At 35.8% G+C, this 19,940-nt stretch overlaps 1 protein-coding gene across 2 annotated transcripts in view; it reads left to right on the top strand.

The window, feature by feature from the left end:
- Positions 1–19,940, top strand: part of ZNF407 (zinc finger protein 407) — a 335,063-nt gene that overhangs the window by 23,269 nt on the left and 291,854 nt on the right. For both annotated transcript variants that reach the window (XM_036406756.2, XM_036406755.1), the window contains exons 2-3: positions 2,459–7,291; positions 13,166–13,280. In XM_036406756.2, the coding sequence (XP_036262649.1) occupies positions 2,503–7,291; positions 13,166–13,280 (4,904 nt within the window). In that variant the 5' untranslated portion in view covers positions 2,459–2,502. The remainder of the gene's footprint in view (positions 1–2,458; positions 7,292–13,165; positions 13,281–19,940) is intronic.

The raw sequence follows: 19,940 nt of genomic DNA, 5'->3' as shown, positions 1-19,940 counted from the left end.
TATTTGTATTACACATATGATTATTTCAATTTCATACTGAGATTATTGGTAGTACCTATGAGGTTTATGTTTTGTATTTTTCACTTTTCTAGCATCTAGTTTGTAGTTCTTACTACAAGCAGCTTACAAAGATAAAATAGAGGAAATACATCTTTTTCCTAAGCACTGGAAAAATCCATAACTGGTGCAGTTGAGTGGGAGAGAAGGTTGGACACCAAAACTGGGATTGTGATCTGAGCACAGAGCAGGATGAACTTCTGTTGGAGAGTTATTGAGCAAATGCTGAGAAATGAGGATAAAGCTGCAGAGACTGTGTGCAGATAATCAACCATCTCTTTCAGGTGAGCGAGTGGCCAGTGGAGATGAGCTGAATTTCTGGGGGAGTGCCAGAAAGGCAACCTTTTTGTTGATGGAGAAACTTCTAATTATCCCAGTACAACTTTTGATAGTGAAAATGTTCAATGCCAGTATTAGTTTACTGCTGGACAAGTTTTCTGGTAAATCTTATGGTTTGAGAGGGAAGTATCCTATAAAGAAGATGGAGAATTGGTTCGAGATTGCAAAATGTTTTGTACAGCAAAGAAAAAACTGCTGCTCTTCCCCAGGCCATACAATTGGTGGTGGGCTGGGAACCTGCTGTGGAGGTGCAACAAGGCAAAGGACCCACGGTTGCTTGTTTAAGGATGGACTTGTGACACTTGTCACTGAATTAGCTTGATATTTTGCATTATATAAATAAAGCTGTACTGCAGTTAAACCACATCATTTTCATCTTATCTTTTTCTTCTGTATCCCAAACAGATATAGCCTATGCTTATAACCTTTTCTGGGTAAGCTTGCACTTCAAAGGCTTCATCTGGTCCTGCTATTAATTGCTGTAGTGTTTTTGAACATACTAACAGTGTGCTGACTTATACCAGTGAGACTATGGCCCTGACTGTTTTCCTTCTGACTAGTTGTGATAAGTTTCCATCATGGTTTTGTGAAGAAACAGAAACAGTAGTGCATAAGAATCAGAAAGCCATATTTAGGGGACAATATTGTGATCCTCCTAAGGGCTGTTGTGATCTAGAAGTGGTTATTCTCATGTTCTTTAGGTATAACTAGCTATAACTAGCTTGGTATAGGTTTGGTCAGTGCCTCAGCTCAATGAGAGACCTATGGTTGAAAAACTGTTCAGTGTATGAGACTAATGTGCACTCAATTCCCTAGGGGCTTTCCACAAATTATTCTTAAGGAGAAAAACACTTTTTTACTTCCATGGGTAATAAGTCCAACTGATTTGAATTTATTTTCTCAGTTTAATACTTTCCTACTTTGTCCTCAAATTTAAGCATAATTATTTTTTTACCACGTACTTGAATAGTTTTTTGTACCCTACGTTATCTGTATCAACATTGCAATTACTTAATCTTGTCAGGAAGTACTTACAATTGTGGTCATGGCCTCATTCAATGGGTAACTGAACAAAAAACTGAATACTTGGATCTGCAGCAAATTGATGTTTAAATCATAGTGTAAAGCACATAGATAAACATTTAGTATTTAATCATCTGTTAAAATGAAATGCATTTTCAATTCTCAGTTGCTTCATATCAAAATGAAAAGGTAATAAATGTCAAGATTTGATTTCCCATCCCCATCCCTCTTATAAACTGTGTTGGTAGCATCAGTTTTCTAGTGGCGGCATCTTCTTGGGAGCAGGAGGGTCACACTGGGCAGTTGAGCAAAAGCTTCTGGTAACTGGGTTTGAATGGTTAAAGTTTGTGCTGGGTCTCAAAGGTGCTGCCCTTCTCTGCATTGTTATTTCATGACTTTTTGTTTCTCCTCCCTCCTCCCCAATTGGGAAATGATGTTTTAGAGGATATTTTAGGAATGATGGGAAGCTATACTTGCAGCATATTCTTTTAGAACATGGTTCTATTTGTGTTTTCCCTCTTTAGCAGGTAATCTAAGCAGAGGAAGGAAAGCAAGCTGAATACTTAAAATATTTAACATTTATGCTGTCTTTGTTTTGCTTGTTACAGTCATGATTATTTCTCCTGGGAACTTTTAAATTTGGGAAGCTGATTTTCAAGCTCAGGAAAAGTAAAATATTCCATTTTACTTTTTTACTAGCGGCTTTCAGGGAGCTTGACCAGTTAGTATTTTGTGTCCCAAATATACTTCCAGAAACAAAGGTCATGTTTGTCTGCCCAAGTCTAAAGCATGTAGAAGATTACTTGATTACAAAAAACTATGGGATCTAAGTGTTTGCTCACGTGGTGGTCATTACAGTGAGAGCTCTGTAACTAGAAGGTGGTATAGATACCATGGTGAAACTGTCACCTCATATCTTTCATTGTGTCTTTCTTCCTGCCATGATTTAAATTTTCTATATTGCTTGAGGGTTTTAAAATTTGATTATTTTAACCCTTAAGTTTGCATAAAAGACTAACAGGAACTCTTTGTTTTGTAGGTGCTAAACCAAATGATCTTCAATTGGTAATATCGCTGTTAAGAATGGATGGGGAGGAAAATAAGAAGAGAGATGATGTTGATGAGAATTTACAAGTTGAGTTGACAGAAGAATCTCCAAGAAATACATCAGAAGAAAATGCTGGATGTGACTCTTCATCTCAGCAGAAAACAAGGCTACCATCAGATGAACTGTTCAGGGACCTCGAAAAGAAAGAAAAAGAGAATGGCACAAACAAAACAGCACTTTCAGAATCAACAAACCTGGATGTTGTTGAAGCAGAGAAACCTGAAAATGTCTCCAGGAAAAGAAAGCTGAGTTCTTCAGAAGACATGAAAGATATTGGAAGGAAATTGCAAAAAGTTTTAGCTGGAGAATCATGTGGTATGATACCTGGAACTGTAAAACAGGAAGGAGTCACCAGTGGCCCTGATAGTGACATATTTAATTCAGATATCCTGTGCCTACAATACGATTTCAGATGTGCTGCTGCTGATGCCATATTGAAAATTCACAAGGAAAATAAGCATTCACAAGATGTGTCAGCTGCTGTTTCTGATAAATTATATTCTTCAGAAGAAATCAGTGTTGTCTGTACAGCTGGAAACATAGACAAAGACCCTGCAGGCAAAATGAGTGATCAATGTTTACCTTCCTGCTCTGATAAGGAAAAACATAAACAAGAAAGCCTCTCTAAGCCATCCAAAGAGCAAACACACCCTCACTGTAGTTGCATAGGTGAGTGTAGTTCAACATCACATATGCATGTTAAGCGAGTTTGTGAGAAATCCAAGATATTTTCTTGTGATCTTTGTGGTTTTCAGAGTGCTGAAGAGAGTCTCCTAAATTCTCATTTCCTTGGCAAGACTCACCTTCGACGCCAAAATCTTGCTGCACGGGGAGGATTTGTACAGATATTGACTAAAAAATCCTTTAAAAACCAACAATCTACTGCAACCAAAGAGAGGAATGTCAGGGCAAAACCTGGGACCAATAAATTAAGGGCAAGAACTGCTGATGCAAAAGAATTAAGTATTTGCAGTGCACTGAAAGGCTCAAAAGTAAGCTTATCTAAACAAAATGATGGCAGTGAACTTGTTGAAATGATACCATCTTCAAATACTCCCACTGAAAAAACAGATACTATGACAGAAGACACATCACTTTCTTCTGCTACAGAAGGAAATGATAAAATTCAAACTGAAAAACTAGGAATACCGGGACCATCAGAAAGTATTTTGCAGAAAACAGAATCTCTTCCAACTACCAAAAAGCTACTTAATAGTTTACATAGGACAAAGAGATTTGATAAACTGAAACACAAAAGAAATGTTTTCTTGTTAAGGTCTTCATTTGGACAGAGTAGGTCTTCTAGATTAAAAAGACAGGTTAGAAGAAGATACAGATTGTTGGGGAATAGTAAGAGATCCAAATCTGAAACTCGGAGAGTACATGAAAAGCCTATCTCCAGCAGACAGCTTAAACATGGTGAACCAAGCCCTGTGTCTCACACAGAACTAGAAACAGATGCTAAAAGTAATTGCAATACTGCTGCAGAAATACAAGATCTTACTGAATATAAGCCAAATACCCCTTCTTCTAGCACTGCAGGTGCTAAAGATTCTGAAGTTAAACTTATTGCTGATGATGGTGCTCTTCATACTTGCGTGGATTGTGGTCATGTTTTTCACGACCGAGAAAGTTTGGAAACTCATATTGCAAAGCTTCATACAAAAAGGATCCAGTTTCATTGTCAGATGTGTAGCTATTCCTCTGGAGTCAGGGAAGACTTGAAGCAACACTGTCAGGAGAGTAAACACCAGATGGGTGGTTGTAGCTTTAATTGTCAGTTCTGTTCATTTACCAGCTTGAATGTGGACAGCCTTCAAAGCCACATGAGTGAAGTGCACAAAATGTCCCACAGTTGTCCAGCTTGCATTCTTTTTTTTCAATTGGAAGAAGAGCTGATAAATCATCAAAAAAATGAGAAACACGATAGTTCATTATTTCAGCAAGCTACTCCATTGAGTAACAGTGATCAGACCTTGCAAGTGGTACCTTACAAGGAGTCAGTATCGAACAATAGCCAAAGACTTGCAAAGGAAATGGAAGTGTCAATGCAGGCAAAAACTCCAGACTCTTCCTTCATAAATCATAGAAATGAACTAAAGCATTCTGTTCTGAATAAAACCCAATTTCAATGTAAAAAGTGTTTTTATAAGACGAGATCTTCCACAGTTCTTACAAGGCACATAAAACTCCGACATGCACAAGAGTATCACTTCCTTTGCAAAGCGTGTAATCTGTACTCGCTGAGTAAGGAAGGAATGGAGAAACATATCAAAAGAAGCAAGCATCTTGAAAATGCCAGGAAAAACAACATTGGACTACGTTTTGAAGAATGTATTGTAAAGGTTTGCGTTGGTGTTGGTGGCATTAAATCAGTGGTGGATACTTCCATTGCTGGGAGTGGAAGTACAGAGTTGGATAAAGAAATTATAGATGTTTCATCTTCTTCTGTGGAAAACTTATCAAGAAATAAGGATTTTGTTCTACTTGAGCAAAGGATTGGTGAAAATGAATTGGTCTTAGCTGATGCATCCAGAGGAGGGAAGCCTAAAGGTACTATTTCTAGGACATGTACCCATTGTGGCCTTTTGGCCTCCAGTGTTACGAATTTGACTGTTCACATCAGGCGAAAGCACAGCCATCAGTACAGCTATTTGTGTAAGGTTTGCAATTATTACACTGTCACCAAAGGAGATATGGAACGTCACTGTGCAACCAAAAAACACAAAAGCCGTGTTGAAATAGAAGGATGTGGAAAACAGAACTCAGAGATCATCGTTAGCCCTGAAGGAGGTAATTTTGAATCCATGAGCAAGAAGATTAACAGCCCCATGACTGCCTTGCCTGAACATGTTGAGGATGGTGGCCAGTCATCAGATTTGGAAAATTCTGTCTTAGACAATCAGGAAGTTGAGCGAGGAGATGCTGAGTTAAAAGCTGCAAATGCCAGTAGGCCAGCAGATATGCAGCCTAGTAGGAATCCAGTGAAAATAAACCAACATGTGTTGCTGGAACCAGCGAGAGTTGCTCAAGACTGTGACCCAAGCTTCCAGAGGAGAGCCATGGGTGCAAATGACAACAAGTGTGTACACTGCAGCTTCATTGCTCATTCTGCTGCTTCTTTAGAGCTGCATGTGAAGCGAAAACATACAAAACAATTTGAATTCTACTGCATGGCTTGCGACTACTATGCTGTTACTCGCAGAGAGATGATAAGGCATGCAGCAACAGAGAAACACAAAATTAGAAGAGAATCTTATGTTTGTTCTTCTTCTGGGGAGGAAGCAAATGCAGCAAATACCACTAAAGAAGGCGCTGCTTTGCCTCAAGAGGAGCACCATCACATTGTAGGGGAATCAAAAATTAATTTAGATGAAACAAAGTGTGCCAATGATGCATCAGAAGGTGATCATATGAATAAAAGCTTTACTGAGTGTACTGCCTTAAATGAAAATACATCTCCAGGAATCCCTAAAGATGTCAATTCCCAAAATGCAGTAGGACATGAACTTGATAAGGATTCTGGAAATGGAGGAGAAAACCCTTATTGTGAAGGATTCCAGCAAACTCCTCAGAAAGATAAAGTTGTTGAACTTGTCAAAGAAGTATCAGTTAAAGAAACAGGTACTTGCGAGGTGCAGAAAAGTAAGCATGGTCAGGAGCTGCTCAACTCAGATGATGACTGCACTGCAGAAAATCAAAATAGACCAAGCCACACAAACTGCAATTCAGAAAAAGTTGTGGAGAGCTTGGAAGAAAGTAGTGAAAACCCAGAAGCAGAGTGTAGAGACAAAGACAGTCTCACAAAAAAATCACTGAAGAAAAATAGCCCGCTTGTGCTAAGTCTTCCAGAAACAAGTAGTGCAGTAGAGCAATCAAATTTTGCTGGAAACACTGGAGAAGCAGTACAAAATAGACATAGTTTAGATGGTAACAGAAGTTTCAGAGAGGATCCTACTGGGGAGGAGGACGAAGCCCTTATGGAAGCACAACGTGAAGCTGAAGTAACTATAAATAACAATGTTTGGGAGGCAGATGGCTCAACAGCTGAGGGCAGGCAAGAAAGTAGTAATGAGGCTTTAGGAACAGTTATCAGTGCTGATGATAAAGGAAAGGCAGTGCAAAATGTTGGCAAGTTTGATTCTTCTATAGTGAGGTTAAAAAGTCATCAAGATGGGGAGGCCAGTGACCATTCTGCAGAAGGACAGATGTCAGGGGTAGTGAAAGCTAGTGAGCTCACAGTGACAGCAGACACTTCAACAAATGGTGGGAAAAAGAAGAAGTCAGAAGGAATATCCCTTGGGGAATCGACACGTATTCGCTGCGATGACTGTGGTTTTCTAGCAGATGGTTTGAGCGGACTAAATGTTCACATAGCCATGAAACATCCTTCAAAAGAAAAGCATTTTCATTGCTTACTCTGTGGAAAATCATTTTACACAGAAAGCAACCTTCACCAGCACTTGGCCAGTGCTGGGCACATGCGAAATGAGCAGGCGAGCGTGGAGGAGCTGCCCGAAGGAGGTGCAACCTTTAAGTGTTTGAAGTGCACGGAGCCCTTCGATTCAGAGCAGAGCTTGTTTCTTCACATCAAAGAGCAACATGAAGAGCTGCTGCGGGAAGTCAATAAATACATTGTTGAAGACACCGAGCAGATAAACAGGGAGAGGGAAGAGAACCAAGGCAATGTCTGCAAGTATTGTGGGAAGATGTGTAGAAGTAGCAATTCCATGGCCTTCCTAGCTCACATCCGTACCCACACAGGTATGGAAACTGTTGTTGCAATTGGTCTCTTTCAAGCAGTGAATTATACCATTGGTCTTTTTCTGCTTGTTAAGCCCTTTTATATTTCTTAGGAACTGGCATTTTTATCGCCTGATAAGCCCCTGATGAAATTCAAAGTTATCTAAAAGGGTATGAAAATACGGTGATCAAAGGGCAGAAAATGTAAGAACATTTCAAGTACAGTCACCCTTCTGCTTTTTGTTTCATATAGAGAGATTTTCTTCCTTTTAATCTAAATTGTAACCATTCATTGGTTCTTATATAATGAAGCAGTGGTGGTTTGAGAGATTAGTTAGCTGTTCTTTCTAACTTTGTCTTCTGTGCAGTTGTTTAGTATCCAAATTGTTTATTTCATTTCAATTAAGTGAAACTTTCAGCATTACATAATGTCTCAGAGTAGACATTTGATATTACATCACTCCTAAATAAATACCAATAAGAAACAACATTTTTTTTTTCAGAAATAAGTTATAGCGGTTGGAATTGGTCAGCCTTTTTGGAAGGTGGTATGCAGTGCTGATGTGTTGCACAGGGATGTAGCATCTGATTTAGTTTCTGTGCTGATCACACTTTAAATTCATTTTTATGTTTAATTTTAAGTGGAAAATTTAAAAACATTTCTGTAGAAAAATGCATAAGCTGCAGTTCTAAATTTATGTAAAAATTCACTGCGATGTTTCTATAAACCTGCCATACATTCTTTATTTTAAATAGACAGCTTTTCTAAATCACTGAGCTCTGCTTAGACAAGTGGTGTCTCCATGGTTGAATTTATGAGTGGATTTGAATAATAAATTCACATTTCAATGAACATATTTTCATTAAAACTGTAAGGTTTATTTTACTGTACTTTTAAATAATGGCTTATTATGGAAGCTATAGTTTAAATTCATGCAGTATTTGAAACTTAGTGCATGGTTACAAGGAAGAGAACAAAAAGGTAACAAAAAGAAGCATAAAAGAATGGTAATTCCTGGCGTAATCCTAAAATAGTTTTGTAAGTTTTTATGAAAAGGCAAGGGCGTGACTGGACAACAAATCCTAAAAATTAATCTCGGGGAACAGAGACATTGTATTTCAAACCTTTCAAAGTATTTTACTGTAACTGCAGCATTCATGTATACCAATAACTCACATACTTAATACTTTCAGCATTACTTCTGTCCTGTCAATAGCGTAGTTATCTGTATTGCTTCAGCTAATATCCAACTTGGAATGCAGTGTTAAGTCTTCAGAGGAATGCTCATGTTCACATGGTCAGAACAGCTGTATAAGCCCTTAATATGCCCTCTTACGGCAGATAAAACTGAATAAAACTAAGGGGGAGGATGCTAATGGAGCTCTCTTTAGAATTCTTTATGCAACTGTCTGGTCAAGACATGTTGCTTATAATTGATGTGTCCATTACTTGAATTCTCTTGTAATTATAGTCAATAAGTCTTGTAAATGTGTTAAAGCTCACTAAAAGCATACAAATTCAAGAACAGAGTAAGGCTAATAATTTAAAATAATCAATGTAGGCATTTCAGCACTTAATTTCCCTTGTGTGTTGATAGCTGATCATTCTTAATCCATTAAGATTTATTTAGTCGTTTACAATGCAAAATAGGTTTGCACTGGTCACTTGTGCCATTTGAAAATGTCCACCAGGTTAAGTGCAGAATGTAGTCCATTAGTCTTCCTTGACTATATGTATTAATTGCATTTAAAATCAAGTTAATGTGGATGTGAAAGTGAGGTAACTATCAATATATGACAAAGCAACCCTACTTACATAAGTTACATCATTGATTGTAACATTTAGTAAAAGTTAGTGTACTTTTTAACATCTTGTGTGTAGGTCTTATCATGGAGTATATTTTTACTGTGCTTTTGGATAGCACTAAATATGCAAAGCAAAGTGAAAGAATACATTTAATTTTGCAAGTAATTTTTTGGTGCAGAAGTATAGAAAGGTTACAGAACAGAGTTTTATCTGCCTTCTTTCTCACTGCAACTCTAAATGAAATGGTTTTCTGACGCTTTGCTTATTCACATAAATAGTAATGTGGAGACTTTTATTAATACTTAATGGGAAGAAGGCTTTCTCTTCCAATCTGTATTTTCTTGTTTGTGGTTCTCTTCTTATAGAACCTTTTCTTTCCATCTGTATCACAGTGGATGCAGTTTAATAACAAACAAATATGTTTGGGTGATTGGGAGCAGTGGCAGAAGGGAATGACCTACTGCACCAACTGTATGTAACATTGGTGAGGCAAAGTCCACCATTTCCAGCTTCTGACCTATCCCAGGGTAACAACAGGTGCATAAAAGCACAGCCACACATTTTCCCATTTATTATTCTGATTATGTGCTTTTAAAAAAGTCTTTCATCAGCATCTGGATGTGCATAAATAAGTTTATATACATGTGTATGTATGTGTAACCATCGCCAACTCCTTTCCTTTTTTTTAATTGAGTAATCAGTGATGATTTGAGGTGGTGGAGGGAAGGGAAGGGAAAGTTGCATAAAGATACAACTAATAATTTCCATTAATAGAAAAATAATGTTTCAAAATACCATTAAATAATGTAGGAGATTTTCACATTGCAAATGAAAGGAAAGCATTGCTGTAGAGGACCTAACAAGTAAATCCATCACATGTTGACAAGTGAAAATGAGGAAGTGTAAAGAAAAATAGAAGAAGTAGTAGAGGTGGAAGACTTTTTAGTTTGCAATTGATGGAGGTCCCATAAACTTAATTAGCAATCAACATCTGAGGAAAAATCACCTGCAACTGCATCATCTATGTTTCTTTTCTCATCAGATTTCTCAGTTAGTGGCAGTTGTGCCCAATGCAAGTATGCTGTATTACTCCCCATGTCCTAAACCTAGGAGGAAATGGTATGATGACATTTCATGTGGTTCTGTTCACTTTGTATTGGGCCTGAGCTAGGAGCACAGCAATGCCTGCAGGTGCAGGTGATGTTTCCTTTGGCTGGCCTAAAGATGCAACAGTAAATTTTTTCTTATAGCTTTGGGTCTTTAGTGTCCTGATGTAAAGCAAGGATTGTGGATTCAGATCTTTTTTTACAAAAGTAGAATGGTTTATGCCTGCCGGACCTGAACTCTTAAATTGAGTCTTATTTTCAGTTTGGTGTGGTGGTGTTGGTTTTTGTTTGTTTGTTTTGTTGTTGTTGTTGTTCTGTTTTTGTTTTGTTTGCTGTTGGTTGGTTGGTTTGGTGTCCCCCCAGTTGTTAAGAGCCTTATTGTTTCCTGCTACCATCAGAAAATGTACATGTGTTTTCCATGCCATAAATTGTGAGTAAAGTAGTTTGGTGGATTTTTTGGAATTTTTTGGCTATTTTTTTTTGAGTCATTTGGTTGAAATGATGATATAGTGAAAGCATTTTTCCCTTTTTTTTCTGAGAACTTAAAGCCAAATGTGAATCCAATAGTATCACAGTTTAAAACAGCTTAAGAGAACCACTGAAATTGGTGATAAGTATAGCTAAGAAATGGTTAAATGTTTTACATTGTTTCAGACAGCTTTATGGCAAATTCAATTTTTTTTTACCATTAATTTAAATCACAGTCTAATGTCTTCTTTTTTATTATAAAATTTTGGGTTGTTCCATCCAAGAACATACTGGAACAAATTTGGCACCAGCCACCTAAAGGGGAGATACACTGCTTTTGTTTCAGGTGATAAGTACCGACTGGAGCCTGCCAGCACTTGAATTTTCATGGAGTTTAAATGGAGATGTTAACAGATATTCAGCTCTGGATCTGAGAAAAAAAAAATCAAAAGCCCTCAAGGCCTCAGTGATTTTTGGATGAGAGCAGTCAACAGAATAATACATTTCTGTATTGTCAGCACACTGTAGTCACGATTGGTCTGAACTCGAGTTCTTCGCAAAGGAGTCATGTAAATGGAAAACAGCAAAGGTCTTGTATGGAAGCCCTGTGGGACACCTGCAGTAACAGAATGAGGAACGAATTTACAATTTAATCAGTAGGAGAGAAACTAAGGGAACATAGGATAGAATCCACATGGTACATGAATTCTATGAGAAAAAAGGGCAGTATAAACACCAATAGATTTTTAAAAAAATCATCTTCACCTGTGGCCTTGTTGTTATTAATTGTCCAGCTAACAATCACAAGTTAAAGCATCAACTTTTAGTGGTCTTTTAATGCAAAGATAAGGTTTTATTTTTTATTTGCCCTGGTCTCTTTGTAGAATGCAATGTTGATTTCAAATGTCACCAAATTAATGATTAATTCAGTTTTATCAGGATCATTTAAATAAACTGGGTTTTTTTTCAGTGTGATGGATAGACTGTGATTGCTGTGAGCTGCAGTCTGAACCTGCTTTTGACATTTAAACATATAAAGCTGACTAGATATAACCATTGAGGTGCTAAATATATTTTACATCTACTTCCAACAGTAGAAATGGAAGTATTAAGAGATCTGGCTTCATTGTCATTGAACTGTGAAATATTCAACCTTGTCTGCCTGTGCTTAGTACTGTTGACTTTTTTATTTCAGTTAGAAGATTAAAATTAAATGCTTCATTTTTCGTTAGCTTTTGGGAATTAAATTGAAATTTAAGACTCTAAAATTTTTTACTAAGATCCTCAATTTCACCAGTGGGTTCTTGGAGGATATTCTTTTTTCAAGGGCAAAGTAAAAAGGTTCATTGATCAAGTATGATATAGTGCAACATTTTTCTTATCAGAGCTCTTTATGTATATTTATTAAAGATCACATATTTCATATTATGCTTAACTGTATTGGAAGAAGTACTTCACAAAACATATACTAAACATAATATGGAGACTCTTTGACCATATTGTACTTACTTTTAACTGCAATTCTCTGATTTTGATTTATTGATTTAAGGATTTAGTGGTCAGAAAATTGGAAAGTGCTTCTAGAATGATGTTGCTGCGTAATAACCAGGGACTGACATGTGCCAAATTTAACTATGTCAGTAAAAAAGATAGTTTTTCCATCTTGAGAGATGATCACTGTTAATTAAGATAGACAAATAATTTGACTTTTTGCTGAACTGATGTTGTACAAGAAATAGGTTGATACTTTTTCCTTGGAGAAATAATTTCAGAGTTCTTTGGTCTGCAGCAGACATTTAATATTAAAGTTTGTTCTTGAAATAAATAATAGCCAAAATGTCAATACTTCTGGTTTGCAGAATAATCATAAATTCTTGACCATAAAACAGTCATAAAGGCATAATATTTTATCCGCTGTATATTCATACATTGCATGCCATTACAATAGCAAGGTGATGAATCATTTGCTGTGTGTGACAGAACAAATCTGAAATACCAATGCTAATGTGAAATCTATTCAAAGTTGGAAGACTTGTAATATTATTTTACTTTAAAAATATTTGCTGAAAAAAAGAGAATGTTTTGCAGTTTAAACCAATCCCAGTCCACTTTAAGACCATTACCTGAGTTTCAGCATCTGGCCATTGGGAAAGACATAGAACAACTTTTGCCATCTTTTTGAAACGTCATCTACCTATTGTATTTTCTGCTCATTTTAATATATTTTGTGGATTTTAATGACAAGAAAAAGACCAGATTTAAAGTTAAGAGAGTATTTTCTGGGATCTTGAACTTGAGGAAACTTTAATGAGTAATGTATAGAATATACTGTCTGTGTCCTGGGGGTTATAAATTTATGTACAAGACACTTTTTTTATTAGGCAAAAATCTCAAACAGGTTAAATGTGGGATAGGTTTTAAAAAGGTTATTTTTCCTCAGGAATTTTTATTTCTTTAACCATGGGTGATATTTTATTCTAATTCAACTCATATCTTATGCTAAATTTTACTTAGGATCAAAGCCATTCAAGTGCAAGATATGCCACTTTGCAACAGCTCAGCTTGGAGATGCCAGAAACCATGTCAAGAGGCACCTTGGGATGAGGGAATACAAGTGTCATGTCTGTGGGTGAGTAAATTGAAACAGTCTCCACCATGGTTAACCAGGAGAAGAGTACAGAATATGAATTGTTTCAGAATTGAAAACTGTGATGTGAGCAAGAGTGGCTAAAATTATGCATGCATATCCTCCTTTCCATTGTTATGGTAAATTCCTTAAATACAGTTATGACATTCTTTTCCCACTTCTAATCCTGCACTGAAGATGAGCAATTTTATGGGCTACAAGGTCAATTTGAACCTGTAATCTGTAAATTGACTAAATTATAGGATGTTCATTCACATTGCCAGGGAGAACTGTAAATTCCATTTAAAGACATAAAAAATATATAATATAGACTTTACTGTGTGGGGTTTTTTCTTTTGCTATACTGTTATAATTTTAGTACCATTAACAGATTTCGGGACTCCATTAGGGTTTTCATTCTTTATGAAAACAAAACAGAAGACAGATTTTTCAAACAAACGGATCTAAAATATTGCAGGCATAAGACTTCTAAAATAAATTGAAGTCTTTTATGTGTTCTTGTGTTCCTGTTTGTTACCCAAAAAATCTTGTTTTTCTTTTAACAATCGTTATTTCCTTAGAAGGATCGTTCATAATGTTTAATTGTCCTTCAAATGTGTTGCATTTAATAGGAGGCATTGAGACTCCTTAATGCAAAACTAATTAATTTAGCAGAAATGTTTAAAAGGTTTTAAAATGCCATGGCATATATGGTACATCATAGGACATTCAAAGTTGGATTTTAATACCCTAGTTCTGATTAAAAATATATTTTAATGTTATTATGCTGAAGAAATTAACTAATATATGCATCATATAAAAACATTTAACGCAAACCTATGTAACCTGCTATACCAGTCTTATGGCTAATGTGTAAAAGAGCACAGGTTCAATTAGATTGTGCTGTGCACACATGCATGGTGTGGTGTGATGTTGGGGATAATATTCAGCAGGAGGAGGTTTTTTAGCCTTAGTGTACCAATCTGCTGCAGGACAAAGTGAGTTGCACATTTTAGAAGACAAGTGAATCTTCAGCTGAAGACGCAGCTGAGTGATTTTCACTGATTCATCTCTCTGTTTTTCTAATAATTTTGCATGTGGCATTATGAGATACTTTGGATGAGTTTACTCACTTAAGAAAATTAATTGCTGACTTCTTGAAATAAGAAATAAAAATGTATGAGCCCAATTCTTACGTCCACTGTATATCAGTAGTAGGATAACTTGTGCTACTCCTTATTTTGAAGCATAGTTAAAATGAATGTTGTAGGGTATTTTGTATTGTTTTAAAAATCTTATTTGCTGTCTCTGCTTTATCAGTTGTGAAGAACTTGACATGGAAGATAGTTAAAAACTACAGATCCACAGAAGTGTTTAGCAAAGGCTAAACTCTCTTCCTTGGAAGTTGTCCACAAACTTGACATTGGTTGTTTGTTCAATTCCCTTTTAACTTAAACTGAAAAATCATAATATTTTTTAAAATATTTCATAATGAGAGGAAAAGTAAAAAAAAAAAAATTCAAACCAGCAAATATGGTATCTTTTACAAAAAAATAATAGAATTAAAATTATTAGGATTTGGCATAGTGCCTCATTTTTTCAAAAACTCATTCTATCACTTCAGGATTGACATATCTGACAGAAACTGTCTCAGAAATTGCACAACTCTCAGCTGGGATTCACAATAGTTATGGAAGAGAGAGAAAAAGATGTATGAATGATTTAAACTTTGGATTGAAATGGTAGTCACTTTCCTAAGCTGATTGCTTACTCTGTGTTGCTGATATGTCATACCTAGTAGCCAGGCAGGTACTTACTTTCCATTTTTGTGTATTGTTAATTTGCATCAACAACATGGAGCTGTGCTGTTTAGATACGGCAAAGCAATCGGTGAAGAGACATACACCACAATACCCCATGCTTACAAAAATCTGATTTATATCCTTGTTTAAATAATCATCACATTTCACTTAATGTGCACCAAAAATGTATTTTAACAATCATATACTAGCACTGATTTATTTGGAAAAGCCATTTTTGCACTGTAGCTAACAGCCCTGAAGAATTGATTGGGATTTGAAGGAGGAATGACCAGAGCAGCTTGAACCATAGTCCATATAATGAATATGCCATCTTATATGTGGAGAGGAGAAAAAAGTGTTAATAACCTGTGCTGTATTTGTGCTCTTTTAATTGAAAGGACTGGGTAGCTTGTTGGTTAAAAAAATAAAGTAGCAACATAAAAAAGGATAAAATTGCTAGGATTGGCTATCGGATTAGTGGCACTATAGAGCATTGGTACATTAACACCACTGACAATGTCAATTCATTATCATTGATGGCTAAATAATCTTAGAAATGCTCAGTGGACCTATTAGTTCCTGAACATAAGCAGCTCATGCTGCATTTCTTCATTAGCTTTAATTGCTATAAATTTTACCTTTTTAAAAATCATGCTTTAAAAGGTGAAGTGATCTTTCAGGAACATTAACTCTGTAATTTTGTCACAAACAGAAGGTCCTGCACTATGTTTTCTTTTCTACAGTAGTTAATATTCTATCCTCTGACTTTTAGATTCTCAGTAATAAGCCCTCTGCTAGTTGTGAGGATAAATTGTGTTTCAAAAGCTTTTGAATCTGCTTGGGCACTTTTTAAAGGTGAAATGTCAGTGCAACATCATGGTGTGGTCTCAAAATACCACATTTTTTAAAGACAAATTACTTCAAAATTTTGGTCTTAAAAAAAAAAAGGCAAAAGAAAAAAAAGCAAAAATCATATTTTTGGTGTTGTTTTAGGAAGGTTTTGCTGTGTCTCAATTTTCCAAATGATCCTCATATTTACATGCTACAAAATACACAATATATAATTCAGCTAGTTGTTGAAAAAGGCAGTAATTTTGCTGTGTTGTTTTATTTTTTTTAATTGAAGTTCAGAGTTTGTTTTTCTTCAGCTGCACAGCAGAAAGTAGGTGACACAGAAATTGGACACCACTGGTGTTTTAACATTTGGAATAAACCGTCTGCTACTCATTGCCTTATCGCAGATGTGTGTTAATTGTTTTCTTTTCCATACCCATGGCTGTAAAATATATGCCATTATTTCAGGGGTAATGTCTATTTTCTGTGTGACTTTCTTTCGTTTTTGAAAGTCTGACTCTGAAATTGGCTGATACTCTGGGTTAGGCGAACAAATCTTGGTTGCCCAGCATTTAAAATTTTTGTTTCATTTGCCTGCTGAAATGCTGTGAAAAGGCTTATAATGCACTTTTCAAATTTTATCCCTTAGGTAGGATATGAAAAATGCATTGTTCTTCAATTGAGATTGTGAACAGAATTTATAGGCAATGTTTGATTTAAAAATATGTCTATTATTCCTTTGCCTTTTTCTTGCCTTTGCTTTTAGAAACAGAAATTTGGGGTATGTAGTTACATGTTTCAAGTAAGAGTGGCTGCTTCCTTCTTTTTTTTTTTTCTCTCCTTTATGACCACTTAAAAATCGATTGAAGAAGATGAGTATAAGGTAGGTTTGGATTGTTAGGAAAATGTTCAATATTTAAAATGTGCACGTAAACATTTTTTGCTACATTCCTACAGTTTGAAAGGCCAATTTTAGCAATGTCTTTTTTATGTTTATTACACATATAGTATTTAATGTATAGTAGTCAAGTGTTTTGAGAACCAAAGTAAGCCTTTTTAGATACAAAGAAATTTGGAGGGGGGTCAAAAAGATGATTTTTTTTCCCTGTATTTTGCTGGAGTAGTTATGTCTTGAAGTTTTTTGATATGGTGTTTTGGTTTTTTGTTGTTTGTTTTTGTTGTTTTGTTTGTTTGAGGCTTTTTGCTTTGTTTTGGTCTTTTGTTGGCTGGAGGTATTAATCTGTATTTACTTTCTGCTCCTTAGTTCTCTATTTGCTTTGAAACTCCTTTTCTCAATTAATTCTGGAGATAACGTAGGATGTTCTGATAAATATTTTGCTAAATTCAGTTATTTCTTAAAGCCTCAACTAATAAGATTTTGGGACAGTTATAGTCTCCCAGGCATGGAAATAACCTCACTTCTGCTGCTGTTGTTAATGCTAGGAGTAATTCAGAGATTTGTATAAAGTTCAGTATTTTAATGACACTGGTTGCTTGGAGAATGTCTAACAAAACTACTCACCTATATTGAGCATAGTGACTAATAGATCTTTGTTCTTGATAGATAAGGATGTGCTTTGACCAGCTGCATAAAAAAAAAAAGGCTCCACTCCTGTTTGTTGTTTCTGAAAAATCTTCTAGATTTTCAGATTTTTTTAACCTATTACTATTAATACAGGCTACTTTTAGTGAAAAGCTGCTCTTAAGATTGCCTTTAGCAAGCAAAAAAGACTTATTCTTAAATTTATTGGTAGGAGCAGGAAAAACATTATCTTTTCAAGGATGCCTTAACGTACTGTAATGTAAATTAATTATTTATACTTGTGCAGTTTGGTAAATCTTAAATAGAAAGTTGCTACTCCAGTAAAACTATTTTTGTGTGGTATTACCTAGTTTTTGTGCATTAGTAGGGATCTCTGTGTAGATGATTATAATGTCACTTTCTGACCTTTGCAGCTTGAATAATTGTAAATCATTGCTTCATAACGTGTCAGAGAATGTCTGTACTAGGGAATTAAATGGCAGAATATAATAGACCAAATTATTGCCTGTCATGTTTTCAACAACACAGTTAGTATTTGAGTTACACTTAATCATTACGTGCATTAGCAACTTCATTGGAATCCAGCTTCAGGCTGAGCATGAAATACATTACATTATTTAAACCTCTAATGGTAGAAGTCATTTATTTGTGTTGAAGTGTACAACATGCAGAGTTTCATAAAGCAAGGAACACTTGAGAGCTTAATTTATCCAAATCAAAGTCTAAATGCAGATAAACACAAATGGCAAAAATTAGTAATTTTTATAGTCTGGAAATATTTAAAAATACATGGTTGTGAGTAATTGTAGGCAGCAGGAATAAATTAAAATCACTATTTTTAGTCAACTCTGAGAATTAAAACTTTTATATCTAAATAATCAAATGCATCATGAAATTGCATTTTTGAACGAACAATTAATTATACACATCATGTCTACAGATGTGTCCAAACAAAAAATATATGTTTGGTGCAGCTGTTTAGATCAGAGATAATTGCATGTGAAGTGACTGTTCCAGATCCAGCTATTCTTAGTTTCTCTATCTGCATTTTGCCATTTGGTCCTATCATATTCTTGTGTCCACATTTACTTTAGTAAAGAAAAATGAGGTGAACCTACATAACAGCTTTCCAAACTTGCATATGGTTTAAAAAAATTAACAAGAAAATGATAGAAAAATATATGAAGTTAAGTAATATATGTGTTGTGTTACTTTGCCATTTTTTGTTCAGCTGTCTTATCACTTTGTTAGATTTGCAAACCTGACCTTCAGTACATAGTCTCTCTTTTTACTATTGAAGAAAACTACTTGAAGTGGAAACAATTTACTTTTGTTCAGAAAAGCTCCCAGCACCTTTAAACAACTGGTACGGATTCCAGGATGTGTTGTGCAAGACTGTCCTGGCCTGGAAGTCTGCTGTGGAGTTTGCTGGAATTGGCTGGTAGGAGACTTCTGTACAGGCAGTAGAAGGAGTCTTCTGTTTGAGACTGCTGTTAACAATTGACACAGAGCAATCAAGACCAGCTTTCCCCCTTAATAAAATGTGTTTCTAGCAATTTGTATGCTAAATGGGATTATAATAATAATTTAGTTGTGCTTGTGAAGAGACAAGGTATATAAGGGACATACTTACATTGTGTGTTGTGTTTGGAGATACAAAGAGCTGTGAAAAGTCCAATTCAATGCACTTCTAAATGACAGCTATTGAGGTGCACAGAGGTGTAGCACCTGTAACTGCTGCTTTTACAGGCATGCATTTTTAATATTTTACTTTATTGTAGATTGCTTTAATGTCCAAGACATATTTACTTCTACTAAGCCATAGGCACCTCACTCTGAACACATCCTCTGGCCACATAGGGTGGGTTTGAGCCCTTTCTGAGGATGCAGGCACTGTGACTAATGGGAAATAGTCTGATGGTGCAAACATTGGTGTTTAACGCTTAGTGCTAAGGCAAGCAGCAGTCCTAAAGTTCAGTATCCCAACTGAAAAAGGGACTTCTGACCTTATCATCGTGGTTTAGAAGGATTGGCCCAAAGGTTGGGGGAGATACTGTTAAAAAATGCCATCAGCTGGTGGAACAAGGTGGCAAAAAAGTTAACTCTGTTTTGGTGACCATGAGAAGAAGGGTGATGAGAGTTGTTGGTGTGGGTAGTTGGTAGTGACAGGGAGAGAGGTTTGCTTGCTTAAAACTGTGGTTGAGTTGTTTTGTCAGTAGGCTGAAGTAGCATGGTTTGTATTATATCCACAGTTCAGAAAGCTTTTATTTGTTTCATTTTTTGTTTTAATCCTTTGTGTGGAGGAATTGCATCAAGCTCCTAATTCAGCCATTATTTTCCTTGCTGTTCTTAACAACTTTAATTTGAAATTTAGAGGAAAAATAATTGACCCTAATCTTAATCAATGAATGTTGCTTCCCTAGTACTTGAGGGTTTGATAAACGAATCGGGATGTTACCCAAAAAGGGGCAAAATAGATTCTTT

This window comes from Molothrus ater, chromosome 1 (assembly GCF_012460135.2).
Source record: "Molothrus ater isolate BHLD 08-10-18 breed brown headed cowbird chromosome 1, BPBGC_Mater_1.1, whole genome shotgun sequence".
In the NCBI taxonomy this organism is placed as follows: domain Eukaryota; kingdom Metazoa; phylum Chordata; class Aves; order Passeriformes; family Icteridae; genus Molothrus; species Molothrus ater.
This window is presented reverse-complemented; position numbering and strand designations above follow the sequence as displayed.